This window comes from Aspergillus sclerotioniger (assembly GCF_003184525.1).
Source record: "Aspergillus sclerotioniger CBS 115572 chromosome Unknown BO94scaffold_22, whole genome shotgun sequence".
Taxonomy (NCBI): Eukaryota; Fungi; Ascomycota; class Eurotiomycetes; order Eurotiales; family Aspergillaceae; genus Aspergillus; species Aspergillus sclerotioniger.
This window is the reverse complement of record NW_020291012.1, coordinates 288,154-314,660: the sequence shown is the minus strand read 5'-3', so window position 1 is coordinate 314,660 and position 26,507 is coordinate 288,154. Positions and strand designations below refer to the sequence as shown.

The window sequence follows — 26,507 nt, the reverse complement described above, 5'->3', positions numbered from 1 at the left end:
TGGCCCGGCGTCTCGCCCTGAACCTTACCCAGCAGCCATTGCCCCTCACACAGTGGTCGCCCCTCTAGCAACCACCGAAATTACCTGTTCCCCTTTCTATTAATATCACCGGAGGATTTAGTTCACTCTCACATATCCAGCAGTTCCCGCTGAGCCGAATTAGATCGACTAGAGACCAAGAGTGAGCGAGACATTCCAATTGACCGGGTAACCGCCGCGAATTAAAACCCCGACGGATTGCCGCCACAACTGGAAGAGGGAATAAGCAATTGACAGATGCAAGACAGGAGGAGGTCCGAGAGCCTGGGAATACATCAAAATACCACCTTGGAATCCAACCCGCAATGATTTAGCTTGATGGCGCAGGGCCTGGACCTAAACCCCAGTCTGTCTGCCGTCTCCGCATTCCATCGGGGATACCAGACAAGCCTAGTCGCCTAGTCGATTAATGGGGTTGCAATGGGGTTTCTGATAGAGCATTCGTACATCGTGCATCTCATTTCGGGCGCCCTCCGCGGCTTGACTAGCCCGCCAACGCCCAAGTACAGATCAACGAGCGAGCGTGTCGCACAATAGCCGTCCCACCTGCCCGGAGGGTTCTGGGGCATTGCAGTTGCTGCGAACCCCTGAGGTGGCTTGCAGAGGGTGGTATTCTCATTTCCCCTGGGATTAAGCACCGAGACAAGCATGATTTACATGAGGCATAACATGGTAAAAGAACAGCCGCTAGCCCCGGTCGAAGGCTGTCGTGCCCCCAATACGATGTGGACAGGAGACTATTACTAGCCCATGTTTGGAACGAATTTTTCCTATTTGCATTTTTCGAACTCTAAGACGCCGTAGCATTGCACACATATCATCGACCATGGAAGATCAGCGAGGTAAGGGAAGAGAAGGAAAGGTCTTCGTGACACGAGGTATATTCTTTGATCAACTCCAGAAGTAGAACGTCATCATGAAACTCGAACTTTTGGTCATGCGGAATCCCCCTCTTTCTGACCCCGGAGAGAAAGAAGACCTAATTCTGTTAGAAAACGCACGCAGAACACTCTAAATCCATTTACAAATGTTCAATATGTCCTCGGAACTAGTGGAAATCCATGCACGCTAAGTTCGTCTCAAATCAGAGATATCGGGGTATCACGCGGGGTCGGACGGCATTTAGAAAGGAAGCTGACTACGACGGTGGGCGTCCATGAGCTTTCGGCGGACCGCCTCCCCGCCGTTGTACCCACTAGCCTTGCGCTTGCGTGTGGGGGTGCGTTGGTCCGCATGGCGTGCATGGCGGAAGACGCTAGCAGGACGAGAGGGCGAGTTGGCCGGCATGAACTCCCGATGCTGTGGGAGGCGCAAGAGGGCTTGGTAGCGATTGTGATTCCGACGGAATGCCGTGACAATACCACGATCCAGATGGTTTAAAAATCGTTCCGCACTACTGGCCTGTTGTGAGTCTACACCGCGGTTGGGTGTCGGTGTCCCCGTGCCCGCTTGTAGAGGCCGGGCAACCATCGGGGACATGAGCGACTCCTCATCAAAGGCCTTGTCCATTTCGTCATCCGACGAGCCGTCACCGAAGTCAATGAAGTCTTCGACATTTAAGGCAGACTCCGGATCATCTTCATCGTCATCTTCGAAAGAGCTATCGATAGCAAATTCACGGGAAGGATAAAATGCCTCGGGGGGGCCCATGACCTGACCCCCTGGGGCAATATCATTACCCAGTGCAGTCATCATAAGGTTGGCGCTGGAGGCCAACATGGGACTCATGTCAGGGTGATTAGGTGACGCAAGGGCCTCCGTGTCGCTCTCGTCAATGAGGTGCATTGTAGTGGCGCGGGGGCTGTTATGAGCTGTACCGCAAACGCTGTTCGTGGCAGATTCAAGCCAGTCATGACGGGATGAAGCATACGCCGGGATTATCACAAGATGCTTGCCAGTGCAGTCAACCAGCGCAACAGGCTTGTGAGGGTCGGCAACGAAAGTGCCCATAATGGGTCCTCGTCGACGAGTAGTGGTTTCGCTTTTGTCATCCCCTGCGGGTGCCAACGACGCAGAGGAATCGCGACGTAGGATAGATCTAGGGTGCGTAATGGTGGCAGGAGGAGGGAGATCTTCATCTGTAGTCTCGCCATCATCGGCTTTGAATTTGTGTCAGCAAGAGGATTATGCGGGATTGACAAGCTTTCTGCATACTTTCATAGCCGCTTGACTCCGAGCCATCGGAGACGGCATCGGATTCCACGTGATAAATGTTGGAATGTCCGTAGTCTGACTCGGCATACATCTCGTCAGACTGGCGCCGGCGGCGGGAATACTTCTCATTATTATCGTTGTCGATCATGCGACGCAACTGGGGATCGAGACTATCTTGCTGGAGAAAATCACTGGGGATCTCGTCTTCGGTGTGTGAATCGCTGTCGGACGAGGAATCCGAGTCTTCTTCAAAGTGCACCCGGCGCGGCACCGGCGTCTCTATAGCAGTCTCGCTAGCCATGTCGGTCTCGCCGAAAGCCTCCATGGCATTGTAAAGTTGTTCTTCGTCAAAGAATGAGGCAGCCGACAGGATCATATGATCGTCGAAAACATTGGGACCGGCCCAATTGTCAGTGCCGGGAGCTGCCAAGATACCGCCAACGGGGTTCTCATTCTCAGACTCTACAATCAACAGCTCTTCCAGCTTCTCGACATCTTGTTCCTCATCGTCCGAGCCGTCGCTGATGTAGTCCACCGCGGCGTAGACATCATCTGAACTCTCGTAAGACTCGTTGTCATCGCTACTCCGTTGACCGTCATAGCCATCGTCGTCCGAGAATTTCATCTTCTTTGTTCTCTTCTGGGATTTCCCACCCGTCTTATGGGCCCTATCACGGCGACCATAAGACGGGCCACGGACAGCTGGCTGTTCTTCCTCATCATCCGCGTCATCATCTTCAGAATCATTCGCATCATCGCTGAGTTCTTCGATGGATGAGACGGACGATACACTCGACACGGACGAAGAAGCTCGTCGTTTCCGATCGGCAGTCAGGGAGCTAAGGGAAACAGCTTTGTTGGACATTCTCGGAGAACGCCCCGCGAGGTTGGGTTCGTGGTGAGCCCGGGGGCTCGAACTGCGGTGATAACCAGCCTTAGCGGCACCCTGAGGGGACCGCTTGGGGGAATGGGCTGTTGGCGGCATTGTGTTGTCAACAATAGGTATTGTTGTTATTATTTCGTTGCTATATACTCGTCCAATTCAACTTGGCACGGGCCAAGGTTGAGTTCGAGGGCGTGTGGTTCGACAAAGTTTGCTACCCGTCAAGCGGCCGCAAAGAATCGATTGCGTCAGCGACTTGGAGAGACAGGTTCAGGGACCGATATAGTTGAGTTAAGAGTTGTGTGGACCGTGAATTCGTAATGGCGTAGAGGGAGAGGAATGAGTCGTATCGTCATGCAAGACAGAGCGGGGGGAGATCAGGATCGGTGATGGGAATCGGCAGGGAGATCGGATTGGAGGGGGAGGGTAAGGGGATGATAGGAAAGACTTTTCGTAGACCGCAAAAGCACTTCACCGTCCAGCAGGGACGTCAAAAGTGCTTCTCCTTTGAGTGTAGTGAGGGGCAATTCCGACGCTGGCTGTAGTTGCGTCGAAAGAGGAACAGATGGTCGTCAAGTCAATTGAAGATAGTCGGAGCTGCTGGACTGGGGAGCATGGAAAAGGCAGCCGTACTCCCCAGCGAGGAATCTACAGCTCAGCGAAAGCCATCCTGGCGCGGAACCCTTGACGATATCTGGATAGTAAAGAAGAAAAAGGTCCTTGGGGTGTGGATGGGGGGCAGGGGAAGAATCTGCGACAGAAGCTGGCAGAAGAGATGAGGGGTGGAATAGATGGTAGGGAGGAGGGAAAAGACAGCAGGGAGAAGATCATCTATCCGTACGCCGTCGTACCGTGACGAGGAGGTTACCAAACGGAACGGCCTCGGACTGCCTGGGGCGGGCCAAATTTTCCAGTCAGGGTGGAGCCCGCCTCGGCCGGTCGCAGTCTGCGGGGTGATGATTGGTCAGGAACCACAAAAGCAGTGTCGCCCATTGGCGGGCGGGTGTTCACCGCATCTTTTTTTCTTTTTCCCATTTCTTTTTTTGCCTGCATCCACCCCAGCTGGGCCTCTGCTGTTCGCTCAGTCGTGGGAGCCAATCACCGGCCGCGGACTGTAACAGCCTGGAGTGAAGGCGACAGTGATATGACCGGTTTAGTACCACTTAGTCACGACCGCCGGCCAAAGAGGCAACAGATGAAGAAATCGGTTCATGACATACCCCTTAACTAGTAGGACATACAGTATGGGGTCATAAGGCTGGGCCGGAATGGGTACGGTATGCACTTCATACAGGTGATGTCTACGTTCTTCCCCACGGATGCTAGAGGCACTTGGGTAGTCCCTCCGTTGGGTACCTGAAACTGCAGATGGATGGCATACGGAGTACTCCGTACAAATGGAGGGTGATGGGTACCGACGGTAAATTGAAAGTGGACGGCGCCTGTGGCCAGAAATTGCCCTTAGTTACTTGATTGCCATCCATGACTTGGCCCGCTCTTCCGCCTGCCTAGCAGGAATCACCGGGCAAATCATAAACAACGCTGGAGTGCCGTGGACGGAGTCATCCCCAGGTAAGCCTCGGTGACTCACCCCTTTCGACAAGGGGCGTCTGCGCTCGTCTAGATCGCCCAGCGCTTATGGGAAACCGTGGATGATGATGGACCGGATATGGGACGCATATGGCAAACCGCTACATACTCTCTGATGCACTGACGTACATGGTACGGCATTACCACCACCGACACTAGGAGCTACGCAGGATGTAAATGCAATCTGTTAGATCACAGGCATGCAGGCAAGAACGCAGATCCCTCCCGAGCCTCTGATAGATATAGGATGAGAGGCCTCTTTTTCCGAATCGTGGCATGCAGAGCGGGCCATAAGAAGGGGAAAAGCAAATCTCCCAAGCCGACTGACTCCCTGCCGCTAAGAAAGGGAGGACAGCTACTGAACCGTGCCCTCTGCACGGTGCCATCCCTCTCACATCGTCATAGCATTCTGGATGCTCGAACAGATGGACATGATTCATCCACTGCACTCGTTCTGAACTATAGCGCGTGCAGGCGCAGGAAACACGAGATGGCTGCCGGGCAGGCTGCACTTTCAGGAGGTCGGGAGTAAGGGACGATGACATGGATGGATCCGGATGGCTGACTGTGATGGGCCACCTTACCGGATGAGGTCAATCCCACCACTCGGATTGGCCGAGCTCGGCACTGGCGGCTATGCTTTCCCTCTTTGGGTCTAGTCGATCCATGATTATGCTGCCTCGCTGTTCATCCTCGACTACTACTGTATGTAGGTAGGTAAGATTCTTCCTTGCCTGCTACAGTACACAATATACAGTACAAAGGTTGATCGACTACTATCTTGGGCAATACTCGACCTGTTTATCTACTCTTGTAGCCAACAAGTAGCTATATTGACATTGTATGAACCTGTAAAATAAACCAGCCGCCATAGTCTGAGACCGTTAAACCTGAGGTAGCCATGGTTGTCACCATTGTCAATCCGAACCGACCCTCTCAACTACATCGTAGTACTTTTATCGTAGCCAGTCTTCTCCCTGTAAAAGGGCCATTGACCCTGGTAAGGTATAGACATTATATCACGAACCCTGAACAAGGGTGTCCAGCGCACGGTACTCCCTACAAAGCGATAGAGCCTCGGCATCCGCGGCTCAAGCCTAGGCCTCAGCCTTCGGCGGCTGCAGCAAGCTGCAACATCCTCCTTAAGGCTGGCCCGAAAGCCACCAAAGGATCCAGGCGTGGTTTAGCGACCAGCGCAGCTAGAGCATCTCGAGCCTTTGAACCGACCGAACGGTTAATTCTCCGAAACTATTGTACATATCTACTGCATAGACAGTAACATCCTAGTAAGAAGAGGCTATCTCCAAAGAAAACAACCCAGGATCCTAACTAAGTACACCCCTGTCACGACCCATCAAAGATATTCACCTAAGATGACAAAGTCAGAAGAAAATACTACCTAGCACGTGATCCCGTCCAGCATCCGACCCCCCGACCAAAATAGGTCGCTAGTCGACGACGAGTAGCATGGGCAGGAAAAGCCACCGCATCAAATGTCCAACGACGAGGGTCCGTGACATTTTCGGCATCATCCCGAACGGCCCGGGCACTCTTCCTCTTCCTTTGTCCTCCCCTCATAATACTACGTACTATATCCAAAGCAACCTGTCTCACTCAACTTGTTGTCAATTGTCCGCGCTATTATCGCGGTCTTACTACTGTCTTTATCTAGTTTGTTCTATTCTTATGATTCGGAAATTACCACAAAGTAGTACCGTCTCCTAGTAGTAGGGCTTTGTCGTATGTAGGCTTCCCCTCCATACATAGTAAGTATGGGTGGCAACAACAACACAGAGAGAATCAAAACCAAGAAGATCCGGGAATGCCGCTAGCACCACACCACACCACACCACTTTTGACTCTCTCGTACATTAGTGTTTTTTTGGCCTAAGGGTGGTGAGAGAATGGAACTCGGGCATGATGCCTTTGGCATTCATACATGATGCATGCATGTTGTCATTGGTTCAAAACAAGCGGTAAAGAGGGACAGCTGGCTGCTGGGGACTACCAGTATGCCTATCACTCACATACTACTATCTTCATCTCCCATCTCCGGACAGAAGAATTTCTGCCACATGTGAAGGGGAGTGTTGCTTGCTATTTGTAATGGGTATATTAATGCTGTGTATATACATGAAAAGTAGATGTACGGAGTAGATGGGTGGGAACTGCGCCGGCGTATACTATGCATGGGCTGATAACCGCCATGAGGGTCGAGAATAGATGAGGGAGGAATTTTTTCTGTTTTCATTACGCATTGCATTCTAGGAATGGTATGGTTCAATCTTCATGAAACTGGATGGAATAGGGGGTGTGGAAATGCCATTATTGTCATCCACGAGTCACTACGGTTGTCAGCTAGGGGGAGGGGAGGGGCTTCCATTCAGTTCTTTCTGGATTCTAGTGACCCAGTTATCGTTATCAAGATTTGAGGCGAGATAGTGGATTGATGATGCTGCCCGCTATTGTATGTAACAGTAATACCAGCGGTACCACTAGACCGGGCGGTGGGGCGCTTACTCACGATCGGCAGCCGTTACAGACTCCATTGGCCAATGCGTGGCTACTTTTAGCTGTATGATTGGGTTGGTGGCTGCACCCCGCAGTCTCGTTGATTTTCTGGCAAGCTGCTCGTCCAGCACAGGATGCTGCTGGCATTGACGCTGTGCAAGGTACTTTGTCGACCTATCTACTTGGATGCTGCCCATCCGACTTATGCCATGGTGGTCTCAGAGTCAGTGCCCTCCTGCTACGAAGCGCCCCCTGATTCGGTGGCAGCACCCGCCGGGAACGCGGCTAAACGGCCGACCTTCCAGAATGGCCTTGAAGGATCTGAGATGAACGTTGCCACCCGGAGCCCAGGTTGCCCACAACATGCCCGGTCCGCTCTTCAACCGTGGGTCGCATGATGTTTGAGGTAGCCTAAGTGATGCTTTGATTCAAGCCAGAGGACAAGTCGTCGTAAGAGGTTCAAGTCATAAATTTTAGATGAGGACAGATGGTATCAGATGACTCAAAAAACAATCCCCGCCCCTCTTCAAGCGATAACGCCATACTCATGTGCCCGGGTAAGGTTCAATTTTCGGTGCTGCCGGTGTCGCTTTCTGGTCTGATCTAGACCAGATTGACATTATTGACTTGGATCTTTTGGGCCTGGTAGCGATGTCATTACTAGGCGCATTTTCCTTTCCCTTGGAGCTACTCGCAGTAGCGGCTGCCCCCCGTGCTTGTTCGACCTCCTTCACCCCCTGGCGGATTTCCGCGGCGGAAGCTCCTCGGGGAGCCGTGGTCGTCAACGTCTCAGTCCGGCGGATCTTTCCTTCAGAGGATGCATCATTCAGTTTCCCAATCTCCTCCTCTGTCACAAGGCGCTCATTTTCGAGTCGGACCTCACGACCACGTTTGTGACAGTACCAGAGCACAAACAAAAGGACTATTGAAATATTAGTTCCCCATACCCATCTTAGCTGTAACATTTGCGCAACTTACTAAACAATGCCAATGACCAAAGCACATTCATACCCAACACGGCCGGGAATCTGGCTCTTAAAAAAGCCATGATGGACCGTAGCATTCCTACAAGTGCTGCTGGCTTCCCCACCAGTTCTTTCAAGCTCGGCACCTTTAACACCATCTTGTTGGCGGCAGCGGCGGCCTTGCCTACATTATCCACGTTGATACCGCTTTTGCTGGCCTTTTCAGTGGCAGCTGCAAGAACTTCAGGGGCCAGTGTCTCGGTCCATTTCTCAGGGAGCTTCTCGATCAGACCTTGAATAAATTTCGGGAGCTGAGAATATGTGCTTTGCAGTTGTTTATTGCCGTTCTTGAGGAGCATTTCAAGATCATGGTATGCCGTGGGAACACCATTGACCAAGTCTTTAAAGATCAATGTGAATTTACGTAGCAGCTCCCTTGTCTCGTCACTTATGGAAAACACGCGATTGTTTTCGGCCGCCAGGTTAAGGCGCTCGAGGATCTCCGTCATATCTTCTGCTTCTTGCTTCGCTTCGTCATCGTCTTTGCGCTCGGATGGTTGTACATCATTTTGAGTAGGTGCTGATACAGGTTCTTTTGCACTTTCCTTAACCTGGGACAGCAGGACAAGTCAGCCCTGCATAGAGACAGAACGGTGGAGGAATCGGGACCTTCTTTTCCACGGTACTCTTCCTTCGAATCCAGCTCCATGGCCCCCTCTTCTGCGAAGAAGCCTCGGCTTTTGAATCCTGTGAGACGCTCTGAGAGCGCTCTGTCTTCTCCCTGGCCTTCCGTTCTTCCTCCCCTAGCTCCCTACCAAACTCCTCTGCCGGTGACACGGGCGATTGGCTGGTTTCCAGCGTTTCCGTTGGTACAGGGGACACAGGTGATAGATGGTTATCAACTTCAGTAGACGGCGAGACTGGTCCTTGATTCGCCGGATCAGACATGATCTCCTGTAGGAATGCCTCGTCCTCGGCCGTCAAGACAGGGTCATGCGATTGACGTAGGGAGGGACGTCTCCAATTCTTCCACTGCTGCATGGCGGACTATCTCGCTTCGGAGCCCTTCGTGGACAATATACTATCTCTATAAATACCCTCTTCCATTAGCATATATTCACAAACAGGTGGTAAGTGATGCGGATAAAACAGCCGTCCTTCCAGGTTGCGATGCAGGTAGGACGAGGAGCGAGGAACCATGGATATACCTCAAATATATATCAAGACCCACCAAGTCGGGGCCGCAATCAACAAAAATGATAGAAGCACTCTAGAGAGCTATTCAGCATGATCTTTGCGCAGAACATAGTCATTTAGAGCTCCTGAGATGGGAGACCGCAGCTCAGGGAACGAAGTCAGCCGATGATATCACCGCGAAGACATGTCACATGGGAGGGCACCCCGCATGTGCCACCCCTGCACCGCCACCTTCATCTGGATCGGGAAGAGATCGGCTGCACGGACCATCTTCGGTTCCCAGGCACGGTTTTGGATTTAGTTACTACATACAATATACAATAGATGCCAGTGCTACTGTCTAGGATGTGGAAGATCTGGCAGCCGGTACCGTATCAATCATGTGGAAAACGTTCCTTGTGCCTTCAATTCACGTGACCTACATTCCACGGGTTGCTACCACGAAACCGTTTGTATGGGTATTGCAAATCTGATCGAATTTGAAGTCTCTACCCCGTACATTCTTTATGTAACATGCAAAAAAGACAGAGCAATAAGGAGAGCTACGAGCATCTAAAGGAAGTTCATGAGCGGCATGCCTCACTAGTATGCAAGTGAGCCAGCAAGATTCAAGAGCAGTACTATCATGAACGATTGAATGATTGTTAACTATGTGCAAAGTAGAAGTCTATTTGAAGTGTGTCTCACTCAGCATCGGTATCATACATCATACTCCAGGAACTAGCAGCCCAGTGCACCTATGACTCTTGTATATTCGTCCACCCCTCCACCTTCTGAAAGTCCATCACCTTATAGTCTCCCCCAAACCTGTTCTGCGTATCATCCCAGTCCCGATCCACTGCCTGCTCGGGTCTCCAACGGACTGCATCCGCAATCCTCTGGCCCATTTTTCCTTCTAGCCGGTCGACAATGAACCCGCCAATTGAGGGGATGTGAGCGAATCCACGACCAGATGCACCAACCGCAAGCAGTAGAGATGGATAGTCAGGGTGATAATCGATGAGAAAGTTCCGGTCCACGGTATCCGCGCACCAGCAAATCCGGGCAAATGAGAAAGGCCTATCCGCCAACTGAGGCATTGTTGCTCTCAGGAGGCCACGAATTCGCTCGGCCGACTCAAGGGGAATTTGATGACGAGCGAAGGGAACACTTCGTCGCTCACCATCCGGACTGACGATCCAGTTACAGTATCCTGGATGCTCGTCGCAGATCTTGAGTTCATGCTTATCCTCGTCCGGTTCCATGAAGAACCCTTGGTCCGCATTGAAAAGGACAGGCAGGTTGCGGTATGCTTTGGCTTCCTCGGGTGACATACGGATGTGAGCCAGAGTCCAGGCGGTGGGCCGAAGCTGTTTCTTGAAATCAAGGAACTGATCCGCATTGGCACCAGCAGCAAGAATGACTTTGGAAGCGAGATGTTGTTTTCCATCTGCTGTCTCGGCTCCGATAATATCCTGAGAACCATTGTTGGATGAGAAAAGTAAGCGCACAACTTTACCTTCGGGGTCTCCTCCGATGAAGGTCACCCCGAGCCTCTGGGCCTCTGTGATGGCAGAGACGAGGGCATTCCGGGCATGCACCCATCCAGCACCCGTCTTCTTCCAATAACCCTTCCATCCTTGCAGGGGACCCGTTAGGATACCCGAGGGAAATGCCTTCCGGAAGTCCTCCGGGTCGTTTAACTCCACTATGCCGGAGCCGCGGTCGCGCCGTCCGATGTGCTTAAGACCGCCCGGGGAAAAGGCAGAAGTGATATTCCCGACATTGTGGAAATATGGCTTGAACACCGGGTCATGCTGAAAGCCCTTGGTAAGAGCAGCAAAAAAAGTCTTGTTGACGAAATTGGGGTCGTCCTCAGCGGGAGGATCCGCTTTGCGTTTGGTTAGCTGTGTTCCCTGGCACACCCCCTGATAAGGAACACTCACTGAAAGAGACTATCTTGTTCACGTCATTTCCGGCTGATATGGCGGAGGGCTGCTGGTAGGCATCCAGGACAGTGACATTGGTGTAGCCACGTCGGGCCAGATGGAGGGCCGTCGACGCGCCCCAAGTGCCAGCTCCGATGATAAGGATAGGAGATTGAAGCATGGTTACGTCTGCCGGCGATGCGGAAGCAATGCGAATGAGAATGGAGAGCGAGGGATGCTGGAAGGACTGATCGACACGCATGCTGTGGCCACGAGGGTTTCGGTTTGCTAATGAAATGAGGCAGATGGGGGAAAGGCAGGCTTATCAAGTTGCCATCCGAACGGCTAATCTCATATCAACCAAGGCCGGGGGCCCTGGAAGGTCGAGGCGATGGCAAATCACCGATGAAGTGGATAGCGACATAGTCGAGCGGCGTGAGTCAACTTGTCCAGAGGCAACGTTGCGGTGGTTGGAAGCAATTAGCGTCCGGCTAAGCTCCCTCCACCGGCGTGGCTCCGTCGCTTGGACCTGCCGCCCCTCTCGCTCCTCTCCTTTGCTCGTCCCTGTCGCCTCCACACTTTGATAATTCTCCCGATAGCGATATCGCCCTAAACCTGGGGTAACATTGGCTAATATCATCCGAAGCTTATCGAGTATCGACCCCCCGGATCATGTTGGTTGCCATGCGCTGCCAATCTTGCCCGTCTGGCAATCCCCCCAATGCCTCCTATAAAGAGAGAGCTGGCCGTCAGAATGAAGCTCTCCTAACCAGCAAAGCTCCCAGACTTTCCCTGGCGCTGTCATCACCATGCCAATTTTCAAAGACAGAGACCTTGACGTCCCCGGCACGGAGCTGCTGATCGATGTCCAGCATGACCTCGATGTTGCCCACGATAGCTCCGACATCATCCTGTTGCCCCCTCCCACAGCCTGCGAGGGCGATCCTCTCAACTGGTCCAAATTCAAGAAATACTGGCACCTCTTTCTTGTTTCCGCATATGCCTGTGTCTTTTCTTTTGCTGAGAACAACACCGGAGATGCCTACTCGACGATCGTGGACATGACGGGGTCCACCATGACCATCATGAATGGTGGTGGCGCACTCAACTATCTTATGCTGGGACTGGTGAACATCTTTTGGATTCCAGCGGCCATGAAGATTGGGCGTCGGTTCTGCTTCCTCGCCACGCTGCTTCTCTGCATCGGCTCCTCAATCTGGATGGGCGCGTTCCATACTGCAGGTGAATGGTATGGCTGCAACATCGTCAATGGACTCGGCACATCCGCCTATGAAGCGGTGATTCAGTTGGCTGTATTCGACCTCTTCTTCGACCACCAGCGCGGTCGTATGCTGGGTTTTTACATTTTTGCCCAGCAATTGGGTTCCATCATTGGTCTGGTTTCGGGTGGCTACATCGCCGATGGACCGGGCTGGCGCTGGGCCCAATGGGTAGTCGCCATCGGTGAAGCAGTGTTGATCATCGTTTTCTATTTCTCATACGAGGAAACACTGTTTCCCCGGTTTCTCTTCACTTCGCAGAGCCTGCCCACCGAGGAGGCCAAGACAATAAGCCCGGTAGAGGCGACCGAAACCGCTTCTGTGGACAAGAAAGACCGCATCGTGGTTGACAACGCGAGTGTTAGCGAGGGCACAGCCAGTGGGACGATCCCATCGCCGTCCGAGTTCCCGAAACGGACCTTTTCTCAGAAACTGCGCCTGTGGGTATACTACCCACAAGATAAAACCACGTATTGGTCGTATTTCAAGCGGCCGTTCTTCTTGTTGGCTTTCCCCAACATCATCATTGTATGACATCCCGCTTTAGTCAAAGCCAAGGCTGATTTACACATGCTAACATACGATGCAGGCTGGCATCATCTTCGCTTTTGGCTGCACCTCGGGTATCGTGACCAACAAGACCATCTCTGAGATTCTCACCGGGGCGCCATACAACTTCACTGACGGCCAGACTGGACTTGCCTATCTGTCTGCCTTAGTTGGCAGCATTATAGGATACCTCACCAGTGTTATGGGTGACAAGATTGTCATTTATCTCGCTCGTCGCAATGATGGTGTCAAGGAGCCGGAGATGCGTCTCTGGGCCTTGGTGCCTTGCTTCATCTACACAGCACTAGGATATGAGCTTTATGGCTGGGGAGCACAGGAGGGAGCACACTGGATGACAATCACGGTGGGCATTGGAGCAATGATTGCTCAGCAGGTGGCTGCGACATCAACAGTATGTTCCCCGAGTATATGCTTGGCCCGTCCTTCTCATAGCTCTAAACTAACTATGCACCTCCAGGCTACTGCCTACGCAATGGAATGTTTTCCCGGGGTTGGAGGCGAAATTGTCGTCATTCTCGCCATCTGCAGCTCAATCATCAACTTCATCATCTCCGAGACCACACAGCCGTTCTACGATACCACCGGGCCAGGGTGGCTGTTCCTATTCTATGGAATCTGGGTGATTCTCTCCCTAGTAGCCGGGATGGCCGTCTATGTGTGGGGAAAAAAGTGGCGGAGAAAGTGTGCTCCCAGATACTACAAGTTCCTCCAGGAAAGAGGAGGCAACATCTAATGTGCTTTCATGTATACCCAACTGGTGTTGATACGAATTTCACGTCCTGATTCTAAGATTGACCAGCAATGTTAGATTGGCTATCTATTTCTAAGTACTTTTCTAGTCTTTTGGCCCACTTCTCCTTGTCATCTTCCATAATGTCAAGAAACGCCTCTGTACTAACCTTCACCAATCCAAGTCAGCCCCGATCCTCTCCATGGCCGCCTCTTCCTTACATCGAACCCACTCTCGAAGACACAACACCCCCACCTTCCTCAGCCCCTTAGACTGGGCAATCTTTGCACAGAGCTGCATCCAATCTACCCGTTCTATGATCGGGGACACAGTCTCCTGCAGCGCTTCCAGATAGATCTGCCTGCCCGTGCACAACAGGGCGATAGTGTATCTGTCTGAGCAGGCGAGTATGTATATTTGGCCTCCACTCGGTCTTTTGGTTTCCTATTGGGGGACGGACCTGGCAGCGGCGGCACAGTACGATTTGAAGGCGGGAAAAGACGTGAGCGTAAATCAGGAGGCGAAGTTCAGAAGGAAGGCAAAGGAATCTGAAATATGGGGTCTGTTTTGGATAGAAATCGGAGGATCTTGGACAGGGCATTCATTTTGATCTGTAGAGGTAAGTGAGGCCTCACGCGTTGCCTGGTTGGGTAATCAATGTGTTGCGGGGAAGGCGGATAAGATTGGCCCAGCCTGACGTATATCCAATCTCCAGGCTGAAGGCTCTGTTGCCTAGACTTGAGTCATGTAGGCAGCAGTGTCTGCTGAAGAGTATTGATCATGGATCAAATTTCCATCCAGGCTAGTCAGGTGTCTCCAATCAGCTGCTCACCATCACATGATCCCCCTCCTCTTTCTTCATTCTTCATTCTTCTCTTCCTCTTCTCTTCTCTTTCTTCTTCCTTCCTCACGCTTCCAGAGTCGACCACTCCGCCACGTCCATCTATCCGCAGTAGATGAGCGTACGCGCAAGCTAAGTCCAAGACACCTGTCCCCTCCAAACCCACCAGGTCTTCAACTCATGAAGACCGGCGGCTACGAGAGGGATCCCGTCTTGGAGAGGCTTCCAGGACTCAGCTCATGCGGCGATGTGCATGACCCAGCGGCAGCGTCATTCGCTCTTTTCTCGTTTGATCGGTTCATCTGCTCGTTCCCTCTGGCTTGGTACCTTCTTTCCCTCCTTTGCCTCTACACCTGGATGTCTCTAGTGTATTTCCTGCTTCGGTCGATGGGCGGTAGTAGCAGTATGATTTTCAAGAATCGGTCGTTTACATCCAAGCATCACCGGGCGGGCAAATCTTCCCGAACCAACAGGAAACTGCGCGAGGAACGCAGAAAGGCGAAGATGCAGGAGGAACCGGCATGTTCCCAACCTAAAAGGCGAGTCCTACGTTTCGTAGGTGTCAAGGGCTGTTGCAGGAATATGCGCAGCCTACATGTCTCTCGTAGGATAAAACAACAACTGACTGTATTTCGCTTCACAGTTCTATGGTCAGCTTGATTGTCGGTCAGGAGCAGCGCATGTTCGTCGCGCACGAAGATGCCTTATCCCGTTCTCCGTTCTTCAACGCCATACTTAAGGACCAATTCGTAGGAGACAGTCCGGAAAAAGTGATAGGCTTACCGGAGGAGTACGTGACTCAGCCCAACATCCTTATCAAACCATGGCACAACTGACCGCATAACTCTAGAGAGCCTGAACTCCTCTCGTGCATCCTCGAGTTTCTCTACAAAGGCGACTACTACCCACGGCTCATACACAGCAAGACCCAAGATGCCTGGGAGCTCGAGGACGCGAAACAAAACCATAGTACCCCCAATGGCGGCCGCTGCAGCTCGAGCGAAGCCACATTCTTTCACCCTGGGACTGGCAGTCTCATACTCAGAGATACGGCCGTGTACTGCGCAGCGGAGAAGTACGGACTGGACGAGCTCAAGCGCCTTGCTCTTCGCAAGCAGGGTCTGCAAAGCGGAATTTCCATTGATGTGATTCTCCGATCTGCACGGTATGCGTACGACAACACGCCTGATTCCGAATACCGACTACGCGCTCATTATCTGGCGATGATCATTCGAACTCGCCATATCTTCAAGGACAGCGGGACGATGCAGATTGAAATGGAGATGGGACATCCACTTTTCTTTGATTTGTTCGTGGCCATGTGCAATCACCTGGACGATCTGGAGGAGATGAGGTCCGTACCCGTACCATAGATCCCAAAGCATCCTTTATCTAACAACCCCACAGCATGAACCATTAACTCCACTTCCTCCACGACCGCACAGCCACAGTGACGAAAACAGAAAACCCTTAAAAAAGTACCGCTATGCACGATTGAATCGAACCAGATTGTCAGCATATACCTCACTTCTTTTCCCGAGGCGGATCGATTGAATTTGAGTCTGGCATGATTACTTTACAACCCATGCCTATATCCTTTTTAATCCTCTGGCTTCCTGCAATGCTTATGATCTGGTTTTATGCGCACGCCACCGCACCAACAAGACTGCCATGTACTTTGCTTTGAACTTTTCCCCCACGACACCCAAAGCTGGATATTTCAAGCTGTTATTGTTGTTTCTATTCTTGATGGATATACTATGTCTGATCTAATTGATCTGATCTGTACATTGTTAATTGGACAGAGAATGATTATGGAGACGAGGGAGGGAGAATGATCGAATCTGGAATGAATGTGAATGTCAGCCGCCTCACCACTACTATACGCTACCAATCCCTTTTGCCTACGTAGACTACGGAGCCCCATTATTAAATACAGATTGTCTCAATCACTTTGTCATGACAATAGTGATTGAATCTGAGCTTAAAGGTCTCACCATTGTCCAGACAGCATGATATCTTTCTTTTTCCTTTTCTTTATGTAAGTAATAGTATACTATGCGGTGGTCAAGTCATCCAGGTTTCCAAAAAATAGTAATAAAATTTGAAAGGTGTATAGCACCAGCTATTATTACATCCTATCAACGCATGACTGGATACATCACGTAAGACCAGAAAAAAAGATGATGATACGGAACCGAAAACACCAGCACTGCACACAGAATCAAACGCTCACGCCAGTAAAAATCAGGACCTAGACAGGACAGAACAGGACACATTCTCCATGACAGAGTCACAAATAGATGGATGAGAAAAAGATAAAGGTGGAATAAATGAGTGATATCGTATCAAAAACAACAGAGACAGGACACATGGAATAGGCCGAGATAAAGAAAGGAAAATAACCCGAATGCCGTCTCCTACAGCAATACACACCTATTCATTGACTCACACCTCATATCTTCAAGAAGAGGCAGCCTTCTTCTTCTTGTACGTCCGCTTGGGCTTCTCGGCAGGTTCGGCTTCTCCGTCAACGGAGCCAGAGGCGGCGGACGTAGCAGAGGCAGCGGCGGCTTCCTTCTTTGCAGCGGCCTCTCTAACCCTAGTGGAACGAGCCCTGGTGGGCTCCGCTGGCGGGGAACTTGCGGCCTTTCCACGCTTGCCCTTGGTGGTGGTGCCCTTCTTGGTCGTCTTGACGAGGGGAGCATCGGATCCTTCGCCCTCAGCCTCAGCCTCAGCCTCAGCCTCAGCCTTGCCCTTGGTCTCACTCTTCTCCTCACTCTTCTCCTCACTCTTTTCCTCGCTCTTGCCTTCACTCTTGCCCTCACTCTCACCCTCTTTGGTCTCGCCATTGTCAGCAGGTGCTGGCTTGGGGGTGCTACTCTTCCTGGGCTTCTTCGTCTTGGGAGTCTCCTTGGCTTCGTCCCCGTCGGCCTCGAGTTCAGCTTCTCCCTTGGGCACGGTGCGAGCACGCTTCTTGCTTTGCGGGGTAGGCTTCTCCGAAGCGGGCTTCTTGGGTTTAGGCGTCTCCTTGGCCTCAGCTCCGTCGGCTTCGGAGGCAGCTTCCTCCTTAGGTTCAGCGCGAGCACGCTTCTTGCTTGGAGGAGCAGTCTTCTCCTCGGTGGGCTTCTTTGGGGTCTCGTCCTGATGATCATTAGCATTGAATGTACAGAGTCATCGGGAATAGAATCCCATACCGTAGCCTTCTTGGACGCACGCTTGCGGAATCCCGACTTTCCAGGACGGTTCATTTCCACATCCTAGGTTCTCAGTCAGAATTACATAGCTTGATAAGAGATTGACGCAACATAAGCGCATATACATGAACCTACCCCCTTCCAATCTTCATCATCAACGTGACCCTGCTCCAGAGCCTTGCGAATCTTGGCCTGCGCCTCCTGAGAAAGTTCCTCGTAGCCATCCAGGACCGTATAATCTTTCTCATCAGATTTACTCGCATCATCAACCGCTTCAATCATGTTGGCGATGATCTTGGGGGTGACACAGCCCCTGAGGAATGCATTAGCGACTGAGCGGATATGCGCTAACGTATCAATTTATTAATTCATTCTTTCGACTTACCAATGACGCCAGGAGTAACTCTGGAACTTGTCGTTATCAATCCAGGAACCGTGACGGAGCTCGCCCTTGGCGATCTTGAGACCTTGATCTTTGCATTCTTTGTTCTTGCAACCGGCGCGGCCGGTTAAAGCTTGTTCTGTGTAGATGTTAGTTTCTGCAGTGGAGGTGGATGAATTTTCTTGCTAGAATGCGGAAAAAGATGGAAAGGAGATAAGGAGGGAAATGGATGTGACAGTTGGCAGCTGTTGTTGGACAACAGAGACAGAGCCAGGACCGACCCCAACCCAGCAAGTTGACAACGAAGCCGTGGGGAAAACAAGAACCAAATCCCACTTTTCCGATGCATGAGGAAGACCCTCACACTCCAGAGATGCTGCTGAACTGGACGGGAGAGCTGAACATACCCAGACGATAGGCGCCCATAACTGCCGAGCGAGAAGATGGAGTTGTTGTTGTTGGGGGGGGGGAAAGACTACAATCTAGAGGCGGGAATGTTAACTTTGTGTGTTGGAGCGACCAGATTTTGGGGGGCGCGATCGGGCCGGTGGAGGATTCAAGTCGTTGGGGGGCACCGACCAGACAAAGAAGGCTCAAGATAAAGGCTGGGAATCGGACAGAAACAGAGACCGATCCAGGGAACCGGAGAGATCGAAAGAATTAAAAAAAGAATCCAACGCGATGGGAGAAAGAAGAGGGAGAAGAAGAGGAGAGCGCGCGAAAGAGAGGGCGCTGCCAACGGAACACGCCAAAGACCAATGCCGCAGTGCCGCCGCCGCGGTTGACGATATACTTATTATACTGACTTATACTTACTCCCTTTATCATATCATATCATTATACAAAAGGCCAAAATACCTCCCATTGACGGTCTTTGAATGCCACTCATTCATTCATTCATTCATTCATTCATTCATTCATCCATCCATCCCATGTCTAAGAACCCCACTCCACAAGGATATGCCATCAATGAATGCCTAACCACATACTCCAAAGACGTGTATAATCACATGCGCCAAGGTCTCTTCTACATCATTCAAGTATCTTTTTGCCATTTTGACTCTTCTGACAGCCCAATTACTTGGAGACCATGACTCAGGGCTGTCCTGAACCAATCGCAGTGGCTTCAATCTTCTCAAGGTCCGTGACGTGCTTGCGTAGCATGACCACCGCCCCAAGACTGAGTCGCGACACAAAGGCCGAGGCGCTACCAGCATCCCCACTCGTGGAGCTGTTGTAGTGCTCGATCATTGCCAGCGCTGCCTCAATGGCCCGGCGTAGTACTATGGGTCGGTTGCCATTACCCGGGTCCGCAGGATTTGGCAGATAGTTCCAGGCCACAACATCTTCCATGCCGGCTACCGGATGTTCCAAGACGTGCTTGATAAACTTCCGCGTCATCAGGAACGTCTTCTCGGTGTACTGCGTGGACTCGACCCGTCGGTCACCTTCGGCGGCAAGGGCTTCGTACCCGGCCTCATCTGAGACATAGTTAGTATCGATAAAAGTTCCCCATAGCCAAGCACGTAGACATACTGTAGAAAGGATCTTTCACTAGAACCAGCCCCATAATAGAAACCAAGATCTGCAGGACAGTAGACTTGGTCGGGGACCAGTTTTCCTCCGGGTTTCGAGTGGGCCATGTCCCGAGAATGCTAAGGCAGATTTTGCCGTCTTCGTACAGGTTCGGGTTGATCCTGCCCTGGCCGTTGGTCCATGAGTGAAAGAAGGCAGCGGGCGGTTGGTTGGGAAAATCGTTCGAGAAATGCATGTCGATCACAATGGGCACATACTCATACGGCGTCCCTTCCGGGCCTATGATCAGAACCCTAAGAAGGTCCATTCTGGACTCCCATGTTCGCACAAAGATCCCAGGAGGAAGTGACTTGCTGAGAATTCCAAACTCATTCCGAATACGCTTGATTCGTAGACCTGAGTTGTCTGTAGCTTCTTCTGAGATGAAGTGATGATCCCGGGGTGGGAGTCCTTCCAATACGACAAACCCTGGAGGTGAAGTCGAGAGGGTTGGCTGCTTATCTGCAGCGTGGGCCATCGGGTCTGTATCATCGGTTACATCTTTCATTTCTTGATCGATGTCATCGCCCCCCATTTCATCATTTGTATTTTCGGGAAGCCTGATCTCCGCCACGTCGGGGGCAATATGATCCTGGCCTGGGAGATCAGCACTCTGAACGTTTGAGTCATCAGTGTCGTCAGTGTCATCAGTCATCCACTGATCTTCGCCACCATCATCAAGACGCTCCCCGCCTTCATATTCGTATGTGGTAGTTAGTTGCATATCTTCTGGTAGGTCAAAAAGGCTAGCTGCTTCCAGTTGTGACAACTCAGCAGGCGATGGAAACGTAGCGGGATTGGCTTCACCCTCATCGATGACCATCATGATCCTTTCAAATGGAACGCGGACATCGCGACAGTTGGTTGACCCGGCCATCCGGACAGTAATAGCTCCAGTGGTATCGATCGAAACAATCTGACCGATGAAGTCTGTGTGAAAGCTCGCATTCAGCGCCCACTGGTGCAAGCTGTACCGCGAAGGAAGTGGTGTAGTGTCGATTCGGGTCGTTTTCTTAAACCATTCCGAGTCTAGCATCTCCATTCTCATGGCTTCGAGGTATGTATACATTTGAAAGAACGACAGCGAAGACGTGTAACTAAAATTGCAAGGTCCAGACATCCCAGATCCCTCCATGTCATGTACCTGCAGACTCGATTCATGAATCGTGTCGGGGGCAAGAAGCACAATATCGCCAGGTAATCTGCCCAGGCCGGCAAACATATCGAGCTCATAGCGTGAAACTTGGCTGATTGTATCACCAAGCTCGCCCAGGGAAGAGCAAGGCCTTAGAATCTGCCCGCCATGCAGAAGCTCAACATCTGGATCTTTATACCAGCGAACCGTGGCTACCCGTTCTCGACTGTCGACGGTCTGGACGACGCCGACTGTTCGCGCGCGCATTGTTTCCCTCTTATGCCCTGGCAACCGCTTAGAGAAGGACGGCATGTTATCGAGGGGAGGCCGCTGGATTTCTTCAAGTCCATCCTTCAGGGCAACGATATTTCCCGGCCCAATCTCATCATCAAATCCGTAGAACCTACGCAGGGATCGTGAATTTCCAGTGGTGATACTTCCGTCCTGCCATTGAACAGTGACCTCGGTCTTTGTAGAAATGATTCGAAACATGTTCAAATCATAGCCAAAAGACTCATCAAGGGGAATAGGCTGGAACGAAGGGAATTTCTGAGCGGCACCTGCCGGGTCCCGGAAACGTGCCCTGTCACCGACCTTAAGCCAAACATCTGATTTGACTGCACCCCCGGTTGGGACCTTCCCAAAGTCACATTTCATGGCATTGCCATTGAGCGCGGATGCTCGGAGCAGCTCCATCCTGTCACCGGTATATGGCATTCCTAAACTGAAGACATTCATGCAGAGCCATTCGACCTGATACTCCGTAGCCGGCGTAGCCAAAACATAGCCGTGGGGGTCGACATCCATCCCGATGAGTGAGTCCCCATTCATTTTGCGCATGTTTGTGCGCGGGGTGACGACACACTGACCAGGATACACGTAGTCATACTCGAGGAATCGCATGTCCGCATTAATTGCATTAATTTCCCTGGAAGGCTGGTCTTTAGGCATCCAAATGAGACCCTTGTCGTCGAACGTGACGGGCACTTCCAGGACATCCGGGTTTAATATCCACACCGGCATGTTCGAAACGCGCAGAATGGCATCACGCTCAACGTGCCGAATGATGCCAAACTTCTGGCGATGAATAATATAGTCTCCCTCGGAAAATTCTTCGTGGTTCACAAGCTCAGATATGGGGACATCGTGCAGCAAAGGCGGACGTGGGGCTTCGTTCCCATACCCTCTGGAGCTCTCTGTGAACTCGAGGGAGTCAAAATATCCGATCGATGGATCGTAGGTGCGGGATGCAATCGGCTCAAGTGTGCACGTCGCCGATGCGTTGATAACCATGCCGGCCATTGTATCGTCTGGATGTCGTTTGACGGTCTCACCGATTTCGACGGGGCGGTCGATCAGTTCGAGGTCATCCTCATGAATGAGAGCATATCCTTCTGCGAACTCGGAAAACCCAACAAAGACATATCCTTTGGGAGGCTGGTAGATGAGATCAGTGGGCATAGACTCAGATTGACGAACCCCGATAACCTACCACGCCGGTTTCCAAAAACTCCGCCAACGCCTCTGCGGGTACCGATGTGTAGGAGACAACTAGGTAATCATCTGGCGGTTCATGCGAATTAACCTTGGAAGCAGAGATGTCAGACCCTTGCTCTCATTGTCCGCCGAAGGCATTCGTCATAGAACATACATCATGGTGCGTTTTCTGCGATCAACTATCAGCATCCCAGGATACAGTTTGTTCATGGTTTCGACGGGATCATACTTGAACAATCCCCACTAAAGAAGGGTTTGATTTTAGGCAGCAAGCATCTTCAAGCTCGAACTAGGAACAGGTAAGAACGTTGAGTCGAGGATGCTGTTCTGGCTTTTCTCGTCGCTGACCTTAATAGCACGTGAATTCTCCGCATTCGGAACGTCAGGGGCAACGCCCGCGTCCATGGCGATTAGATGGGGAGAGTACGGAGTAGTGATACAGAAGAGAAAGACAAGAGCACAAAGACCGCTAAGTAGGAATAATAATAGATACAGAGAAGGACTCAAAGGAAAGGATGGGCCAGCCAGCAGTTAGTTACTGGTCGTAGGAGGGCCTAACAACATCGGAGGGGGAGTGGGCGATGCCGCATGATAACGGAGGGAAAAAGCAACCCGCTGGCGCAATCAACAACCAGAACCTGTCATGTGCTGCGGCAAGATGCAGATGCCGGCACGGAGTAAGGTACAATAAGGCTGGACTCTCCGCGACGCCTGCTTTCCAAGGCCACCAAGCACCGACTCTTACCAGCACCCAGCTCGACGACTACTTCGCCAGGCTGTATACATCGAGTTCCCAACTTGGTAAAAATCGGCATATACATGGAATCGCCGATTGCGATCCTTTCCCGACCAATCGATCGATAAGAAACCACTGGCAACCACGCGCTTCACCGCCTACGCTTCCTCCGAAAACAACGGCCGTCGAGCTACATTTTCATTAAAGGATTAACCAGTCTATTAACGACTAACATCAGGACAAGCTTAAAGACTTCATTCGTCGCACAGCTACGCTCACCGACAACACCACCTCAATCAGATTCTGCCCTGAGAAACCACCCCTCGAAACAAATCCGAATCGCCATTGCGCAATCTATCCATCTCTTCCTACAACTCCCACTTCCAATCCAAGCAATCTCCAAACCAATTCAACCATGTCCGAACCCGGTCCCGAATCGATTCCTACCAGCGCAGACCCGCGCAGCAAGCGCCCCGTCAAACGCCGTGCCGTGACACCGCATTTCGAACACGCCACACAGATCGAAACCCTCTTTCGGGATCCCTCGAAAGAGATCAGACTTCCGGATTCCTCCAAGCAGCGAACCTCGTCCTCGTTACCTCCCCCGCCCGAGATTGTCGCAAACGTTCAGGGTTCCTCGGCTGGTGCGGGGTCGGGAGAGTTCCATGTCTACAAGGCGAGTCGGAGGAGGGAGTACGAGCGTCTGCGACTGATGCAGAGCGAGGTTGATAAGGAGGTGGAGGACAAGGAATGGGAGCAGAAGAGGGAAGAAGCCCGACGGAAGGATGAGGAGAAGACGGAGAAGAACAGGAAGAGGAGGGAGAAGAGGAATGCGAAGAAGGGCAAGAAGAATGCGTCGAACGGCGATAAGATGGCTGTTGATGAGGCTGGGAAGAAAGAGGTTGGCCCTAGTGTCAATAAGGACGGTGATAAGCAGTCTGGCGGTGATGTTCCGGAGGAGGCCACGGAGGTCACTGGAGTGATCATCCACGATGACTGAGAGTATACGGCTGCGGGGTAATCCGGGGATGGGCCCCTGGAGGTGTACGATATGAAGATACCCATGTAATTTTTGGTCTAGGATATTCATACAGAATCAAAAGGTAATCGTGCAGCATTATGTACGCAGTTTTAATTTCGGTCGTCCTAATATTTAATCATCACCACCACCGACACCGGCACCCGCCTGCTGAGCAGACTTGCCACTGCAGATATCATCGACACGAAGGAGGAGGCATGCGGACTGGGAGACGAGTTAGTTTGAGGTAACAGGGGGTCTGATATGCCGGTACTCACCTCGACAGCAGTCTTGATGCTCTGAAGCTTGACCGCCTCGGGTTCCCAAACGCCATACTCCTTCATATCCACCAAGGCACCGGAGTCTCCATCCAGACCCCACGTGGTGTGGCCTTCGACGTGCTTAGCCCTCATGCGGGTGAGGACACGGATGGGGCTGGCTCCAGCATTCTGTGCCAGCGTCCGGGGGATGACCTCCATGGCATCAGCAACGGCCTTGTAGGGCCATTGTTGGACACCCTCAATAGACTTGGCCAACTGGCTCAATCTGACGGAAACGGCCATTTCAATGGCACCACCGCCGGGGCAAAGACGGGGGTGGAAGATGACGTTCCTGGCAACCGACATGGCATCCTGAAGGTTCCGCTCGATTTCGTTGAGGATATCCTTGGACGGGCCACGGAGAAGGATCGTGCAAGCCTTAGGGCTCTGGCACTTTCTGAGGAAGGTGAAGTATTCATCGCCAATCTTCTCGATCTCGAACAGACCACACTGAGTTCCGATGTCGGATTCCTGAAGGTCATCGACACGGTTCACGATGGTGGCACCAGTGGCTCTGGCGATACGGTTGTTATCGGTCTTTCTCACACGACGGAGAGCTGTGACATTGGCCTTCACCAAGTAGTGCTGGGCAAGGTCTAGGGAGTGGTTAGAGGATGATTGCATGCAAAGATCAGGACGGTTTTCATACCAGAAACACCCTTCTCGGTGATGACAACGTCGGGCTTGAGTGCCAGGATAGCGTCGCACATGTGCTTCACTTGCTCCTCCTCAATCTGCAGGATGCGGTTCCAGTCGTCCTCCTTGGTGATCTCAATGTTCGTCTGCGATTCACCCTTCTTGTACTCCAGCGGGCAGTCGAGCAGGAGAACTCTCGGGTTCTCTATCCTTCTCCGCATCTTGGGGTGGGTGATGTCCTTGTTGATCATGACACCGTCGATAACCTCACTCTCCTCAATCTGACCGCCAGGAATCTTCTCAATACGAGCGTAGCGCTTGATGTCGACCTCCCTCTTTCCACCACCAGCATCGAAAGACACGGTCCGGACAGCCTTGAGCGCCAGGCTGCACATGAGCTCCGACCACCGGGAAACGAACTTGGTGCCAATGGATGACTGGATGAGGGTGTACATAGCCTTGTCGTCATCGATATCCACGGGTAACGAAACCTCCTCCACGATGGCGAGGGCGTCCGCCAGAGCACGCTTGAAAGCCGAGATGATGACAACGGGGTGGATGTTGCGTTCGAGTTGGGGGAGGGCCTGGGCGAGCATCTCACCAGCTGTGACCAGTTAGCAATCTAGATGTCACGTAGAAGCCCGATATTATAAAAATCTCAACGCAAGCGGCAGGTACGTACCCAGGATAATGACAGTCGTCGTTCCGTCGCCGACCTCCTCGTCTTGGGTACGGCTCAGTTCGATCATGCTCTTCGCGGCGGGGTGCGACACCTCGATTTCTCTCAGGATAGCGTGTCCGTCGTTGGTCAAAACAATACCGCCCATGGGGTCGAGAAGCATCTTCAGCATCGCCTTGGGTCCCAGACATGACCGGATGATGTCCGCAACACTGCAGGTCCAGTCCCGAGTTAGAAGCCGGAGCGGGGAAGGGTAGGAGGCTCACGTACGTCTTCGCAGCGGCGATGTTGGACAGCTGAGCTTTACGCCCAACCTGTCTCTCACCAGCATTGGTGTCTATGAAGATGGGAGGTTAGCGATATGAGCCAAGCCCCGGAGTTTCCCCTCGATTTGACATACTCATGACCACCACCGGTGCTTGCATGATGGCGGTGGTTCTTTGACTTGCGTCGGGTAAGGAAGAGTGAAATGGAAAGGTCCCGAGGGAAAGATGGAGTAAACTCCGAAGCCGATCGACAAGCGGTCAGATAGGGGCCTTCTCGTGGGGGGAGCTGAAGTGTTGTGCCCGCCGTCACCATCAAATTTCCAGCGCTCCTCGAAGTGGGATTGCGGACAAGAAGCTCACCGCCACCATGCTGCTTTGGGACTAGTGCCTCTTCCCCCT

At 52.0% G+C, this 26,507-nt stretch overlaps 10 protein-coding genes across 10 annotated transcripts; 4 read left to right on the top strand and 6 right to left on the bottom strand.

Annotated features, from left to right (window-relative positions):
* Positions 1–902: 902 nt before the first annotated feature.
* Positions 903–3,413, bottom strand: BO94DRAFT_157901 (uncharacterized protein). The gene is made up of 3 exons (XM_025605849.1): positions 2,194–3,413; positions 1,065–2,138; positions 903–1,018 (listed from the first exon to the last, which is right to left on the bottom strand). Exons 1-2 carry the CDS (start codon positions 3,176–3,178, stop codon positions 1,162–1,164), a joined length of 1,962 nt encoding a protein of 653 aa, XP_025465216.1. The 5' UTR covers positions 3,179–3,413; the 3' UTR covers positions 903–1,018; positions 1,065–1,161.
* A 3,105-nt stretch (positions 3,414–6,518) lies between these two features.
* BO94DRAFT_537227 (uncharacterized protein) lies at positions 6,519–6,778 on the top strand. The gene has a single exon (XM_025612222.1). The coding sequence runs from the start codon at positions 6,606–6,608 to the stop codon at positions 6,771–6,773; it is 168 nt and encodes a 55-aa protein (XP_025465215.1). The 5' UTR covers positions 6,519–6,605; the 3' UTR covers positions 6,774–6,778.
* A 944-nt stretch (positions 6,779–7,722) lies between these two features.
* BO94DRAFT_470942 (uncharacterized protein) lies at positions 7,723–9,183 on the bottom strand (the record flags this gene model as incomplete). Its single annotated transcript, XM_025608357.1, has 3 exons — positions 7,723–8,099; positions 8,156–8,722; positions 8,790–9,183. 3 exons carry the CDS (start codon positions 9,181–9,183, stop codon positions 7,723–7,725), a joined length of 1,338 nt encoding a protein of 445 aa, XP_025465214.1.
* An 808-nt stretch (positions 9,184–9,991) lies between these two features.
* BO94DRAFT_576936 (NAD(P)/FAD-dependent oxidoreductase) lies at positions 9,992–11,698 on the bottom strand. The gene is made up of 2 exons (XM_025615160.1): positions 11,265–11,698; positions 9,992–11,209 (listed from the first exon to the last, which is right to left on the bottom strand). Exons 1-2 carry the CDS (start codon positions 11,506–11,508, stop codon positions 10,077–10,079), a joined length of 1,377 nt encoding a protein of 458 aa, XP_025465213.1. The 5' UTR covers positions 11,509–11,698; the 3' UTR covers positions 9,992–10,076.
* Positions 11,699–11,811: 113 nt separating this feature from the next.
* Positions 11,812–13,962, top strand: BO94DRAFT_157383 (MFS transporter). The gene is made up of 2 exons (XM_025605847.1): positions 11,812–13,054; positions 13,116–13,962. The coding sequence occupies exons 1-2, from the start codon at positions 12,056–12,058 to the stop codon at positions 13,827–13,829; spliced, it is 1,713 nt and encodes a 570-aa protein (XP_025465212.1). The 5' UTR covers positions 11,812–12,055; the 3' UTR covers positions 13,830–13,962.
* Positions 13,963–15,299: 1,337 nt separating this feature from the next.
* On the top strand, positions 15,300–16,287 carry BO94DRAFT_602653 (uncharacterized protein). The gene is made up of 2 exons (XM_025616429.1): positions 15,300–15,457; positions 15,518–16,287. Exons 1-2 carry the CDS (start codon positions 15,315–15,317, stop codon positions 16,038–16,040), a joined length of 666 nt encoding a protein of 221 aa, XP_025465211.1. The 5' UTR covers positions 15,300–15,314; the 3' UTR covers positions 16,041–16,287.
* A 478-nt stretch (positions 16,288–16,765) lies between these two features.
* Positions 16,766–18,927, bottom strand: BO94DRAFT_537221 (uncharacterized protein). Its single transcript, XM_025612221.1, has 5 exons — positions 18,654–18,927; positions 18,250–18,385; positions 18,000–18,177; positions 17,865–17,927; positions 16,766–17,811 (listed from the first exon to the last, which is right to left on the bottom strand). The coding sequence occupies exons 1-5, from the start codon at positions 18,670–18,672 to the stop codon at positions 17,131–17,133; spliced, it is 1,077 nt and encodes a 358-aa protein (XP_025465210.1). The 5' UTR covers positions 18,673–18,927; the 3' UTR covers positions 16,766–17,130.
* A 357-nt stretch (positions 18,928–19,284) lies between these two features.
* On the bottom strand, positions 19,285–22,554 carry BO94DRAFT_157352 (ubiquitin-conjugating enzyme E2). Its single transcript, XM_025605846.1, has 2 exons — positions 19,783–22,554; positions 19,285–19,727 (listed from the first exon to the last, which is right to left on the bottom strand). The coding sequence occupies exons 1-2, from the start codon at positions 22,415–22,417 to the stop codon at positions 19,342–19,344; spliced, it is 3,021 nt and encodes a 1,006-aa protein (XP_025465209.1). The 5' UTR covers positions 22,418–22,554; the 3' UTR covers positions 19,285–19,341.
* Positions 22,555–23,595: 1,041 nt separating this feature from the next.
* BO94DRAFT_537219 (PRKRIP1 family protein) lies at positions 23,596–24,205 on the top strand (the record flags this gene model as incomplete). Its single annotated transcript, XM_025612220.1, has 1 exon — positions 23,596–24,205. A coding segment is annotated over exon 1 (581 nt), but the record flags the coding sequence as incomplete, so codon positions are not given.
* Positions 24,206–24,245: 40 nt separating this feature from the next.
* Positions 24,246–26,414, bottom strand: BO94DRAFT_537217 (chaperonin-containing T-complex subunit CCT3). The gene is made up of 6 exons (XM_025612219.1): positions 26,243–26,414; positions 26,109–26,179; positions 25,846–26,054; positions 25,177–25,767; positions 24,486–25,123; positions 24,246–24,432 (listed from the first exon to the last, which is right to left on the bottom strand). The coding sequence occupies exons 2-6, from the start codon at positions 26,171–26,173 to the stop codon at positions 24,343–24,345; spliced, it is 1,593 nt and encodes a 530-aa protein (XP_025465207.1). The 5' UTR covers positions 26,174–26,179; positions 26,243–26,414; the 3' UTR covers positions 24,246–24,342.
* Positions 26,415–26,507: the final 93 nt, after the last annotated feature.

Excerpts from the sequence above, each read along its gene's own strand:
- BO94DRAFT_537217 (XM_025612219.1), bottom strand. The coding sequence starts at position 26,173 with ATGCTGGTGAGAGACAGGTTGGGCGTAAAGCTCAGCTGTCCAACATCG. Across the intron at positions 25,124-25,176 it reads CACCGAGAAGGGTGTTTCTG|ACCTTGCCCAGCACTACTTG; the intron begins GTATGAAAACCG and ends ACCACTCCCTAG. Across the intron at positions 24,433-24,485 it reads GCATCAAGACTGCTGTCGAG|TCCGCATGCCTCCTCCTTCG; the intron begins GTGAGTACCGGC and ends CTCGTCTCCCAG.
- BO94DRAFT_576936 (XM_025615160.1), bottom strand. The coding sequence starts at position 11,508 with ATGCGTGTCGATCAGTCCTTCCAGCATCCCTCGCTCTCCATTCTCATT. Across the intron at positions 11,210-11,264 it reads GAACAAGATAGTCTCTTTCA|CGGATCCTCCCGCTGAGGAC; the intron begins GTGAGTGTTCCT and ends CCAAACGCAAAG.
- BO94DRAFT_537227 (XM_025612222.1), top strand. The coding sequence starts at position 6,606 with ATGATGCATGCATGTTGTCATTGGTTCAAAACAAGCGGTAAAGAGGGA.
- BO94DRAFT_602653 (XM_025616429.1), top strand. The coding sequence starts at position 15,315 with ATGGTCAGCTTGATTGTCGGTCAGGAGCAGCGCATGTTCGTCGCGCAC. Across the intron at positions 15,458-15,517 it reads GTGATAGGCTTACCGGAGGA|AGAGCCTGAACTCCTCTCGT; the intron begins GTACGTGACTCA and ends GCATAACTCTAG.
- BO94DRAFT_157901 (XM_025605849.1), bottom strand. The coding sequence starts at position 3,178 with ATGCCGCCAACAGCCCATTCCCCCAAGCGGTCCCCTCAGGGTGCCGCT. Across the intron at positions 2,139-2,193 it reads GGAGTCAAGCGGCTATGAAA|CCGATGATGGCGAGACTACA; the intron begins GTATGCAGAAAG and ends ACAAATTCAAAG.
- BO94DRAFT_537221 (XM_025612221.1), bottom strand. Across the intron at positions 18,178-18,249 it reads AGTTACTCCTGGCGTCATTG|GGGCTGTGTCACCCCCAAGA; the intron begins GTAAGTCGAAAG and ends TGCATTCCTCAG. Across the intron at positions 17,928-17,999 it reads ATGATGAAGATTGGAAGGGG|GATGTGGAAATGAACCGTCC; the intron begins GTAGGTTCATGT and ends CTGAGAACCTAG.
- BO94DRAFT_157383 (XM_025605847.1), top strand. The coding sequence starts at position 12,056 with ATGCCAATTTTCAAAGACAGAGACCTTGACGTCCCCGGCACGGAGCTG. Across the intron at positions 13,055-13,115 it reads CTTTCCCCAACATCATCATT|GCTGGCATCATCTTCGCTTT; the intron begins GTATGACATCCC and ends CATACGATGCAG.
- BO94DRAFT_157352 (XM_025605846.1), bottom strand. The coding sequence starts at position 22,417 with ATGCCCACTGATCTCATCTACCAGCCTCCCAAAGGATATGTCTTTGTT. Across the intron at positions 19,728-19,782 it reads AGTGAAAGATCCTTTCTACA|ATGAGGCCGGGTACGAAGCC; the intron begins GTATGTCTACGT and ends ACTATGTCTCAG.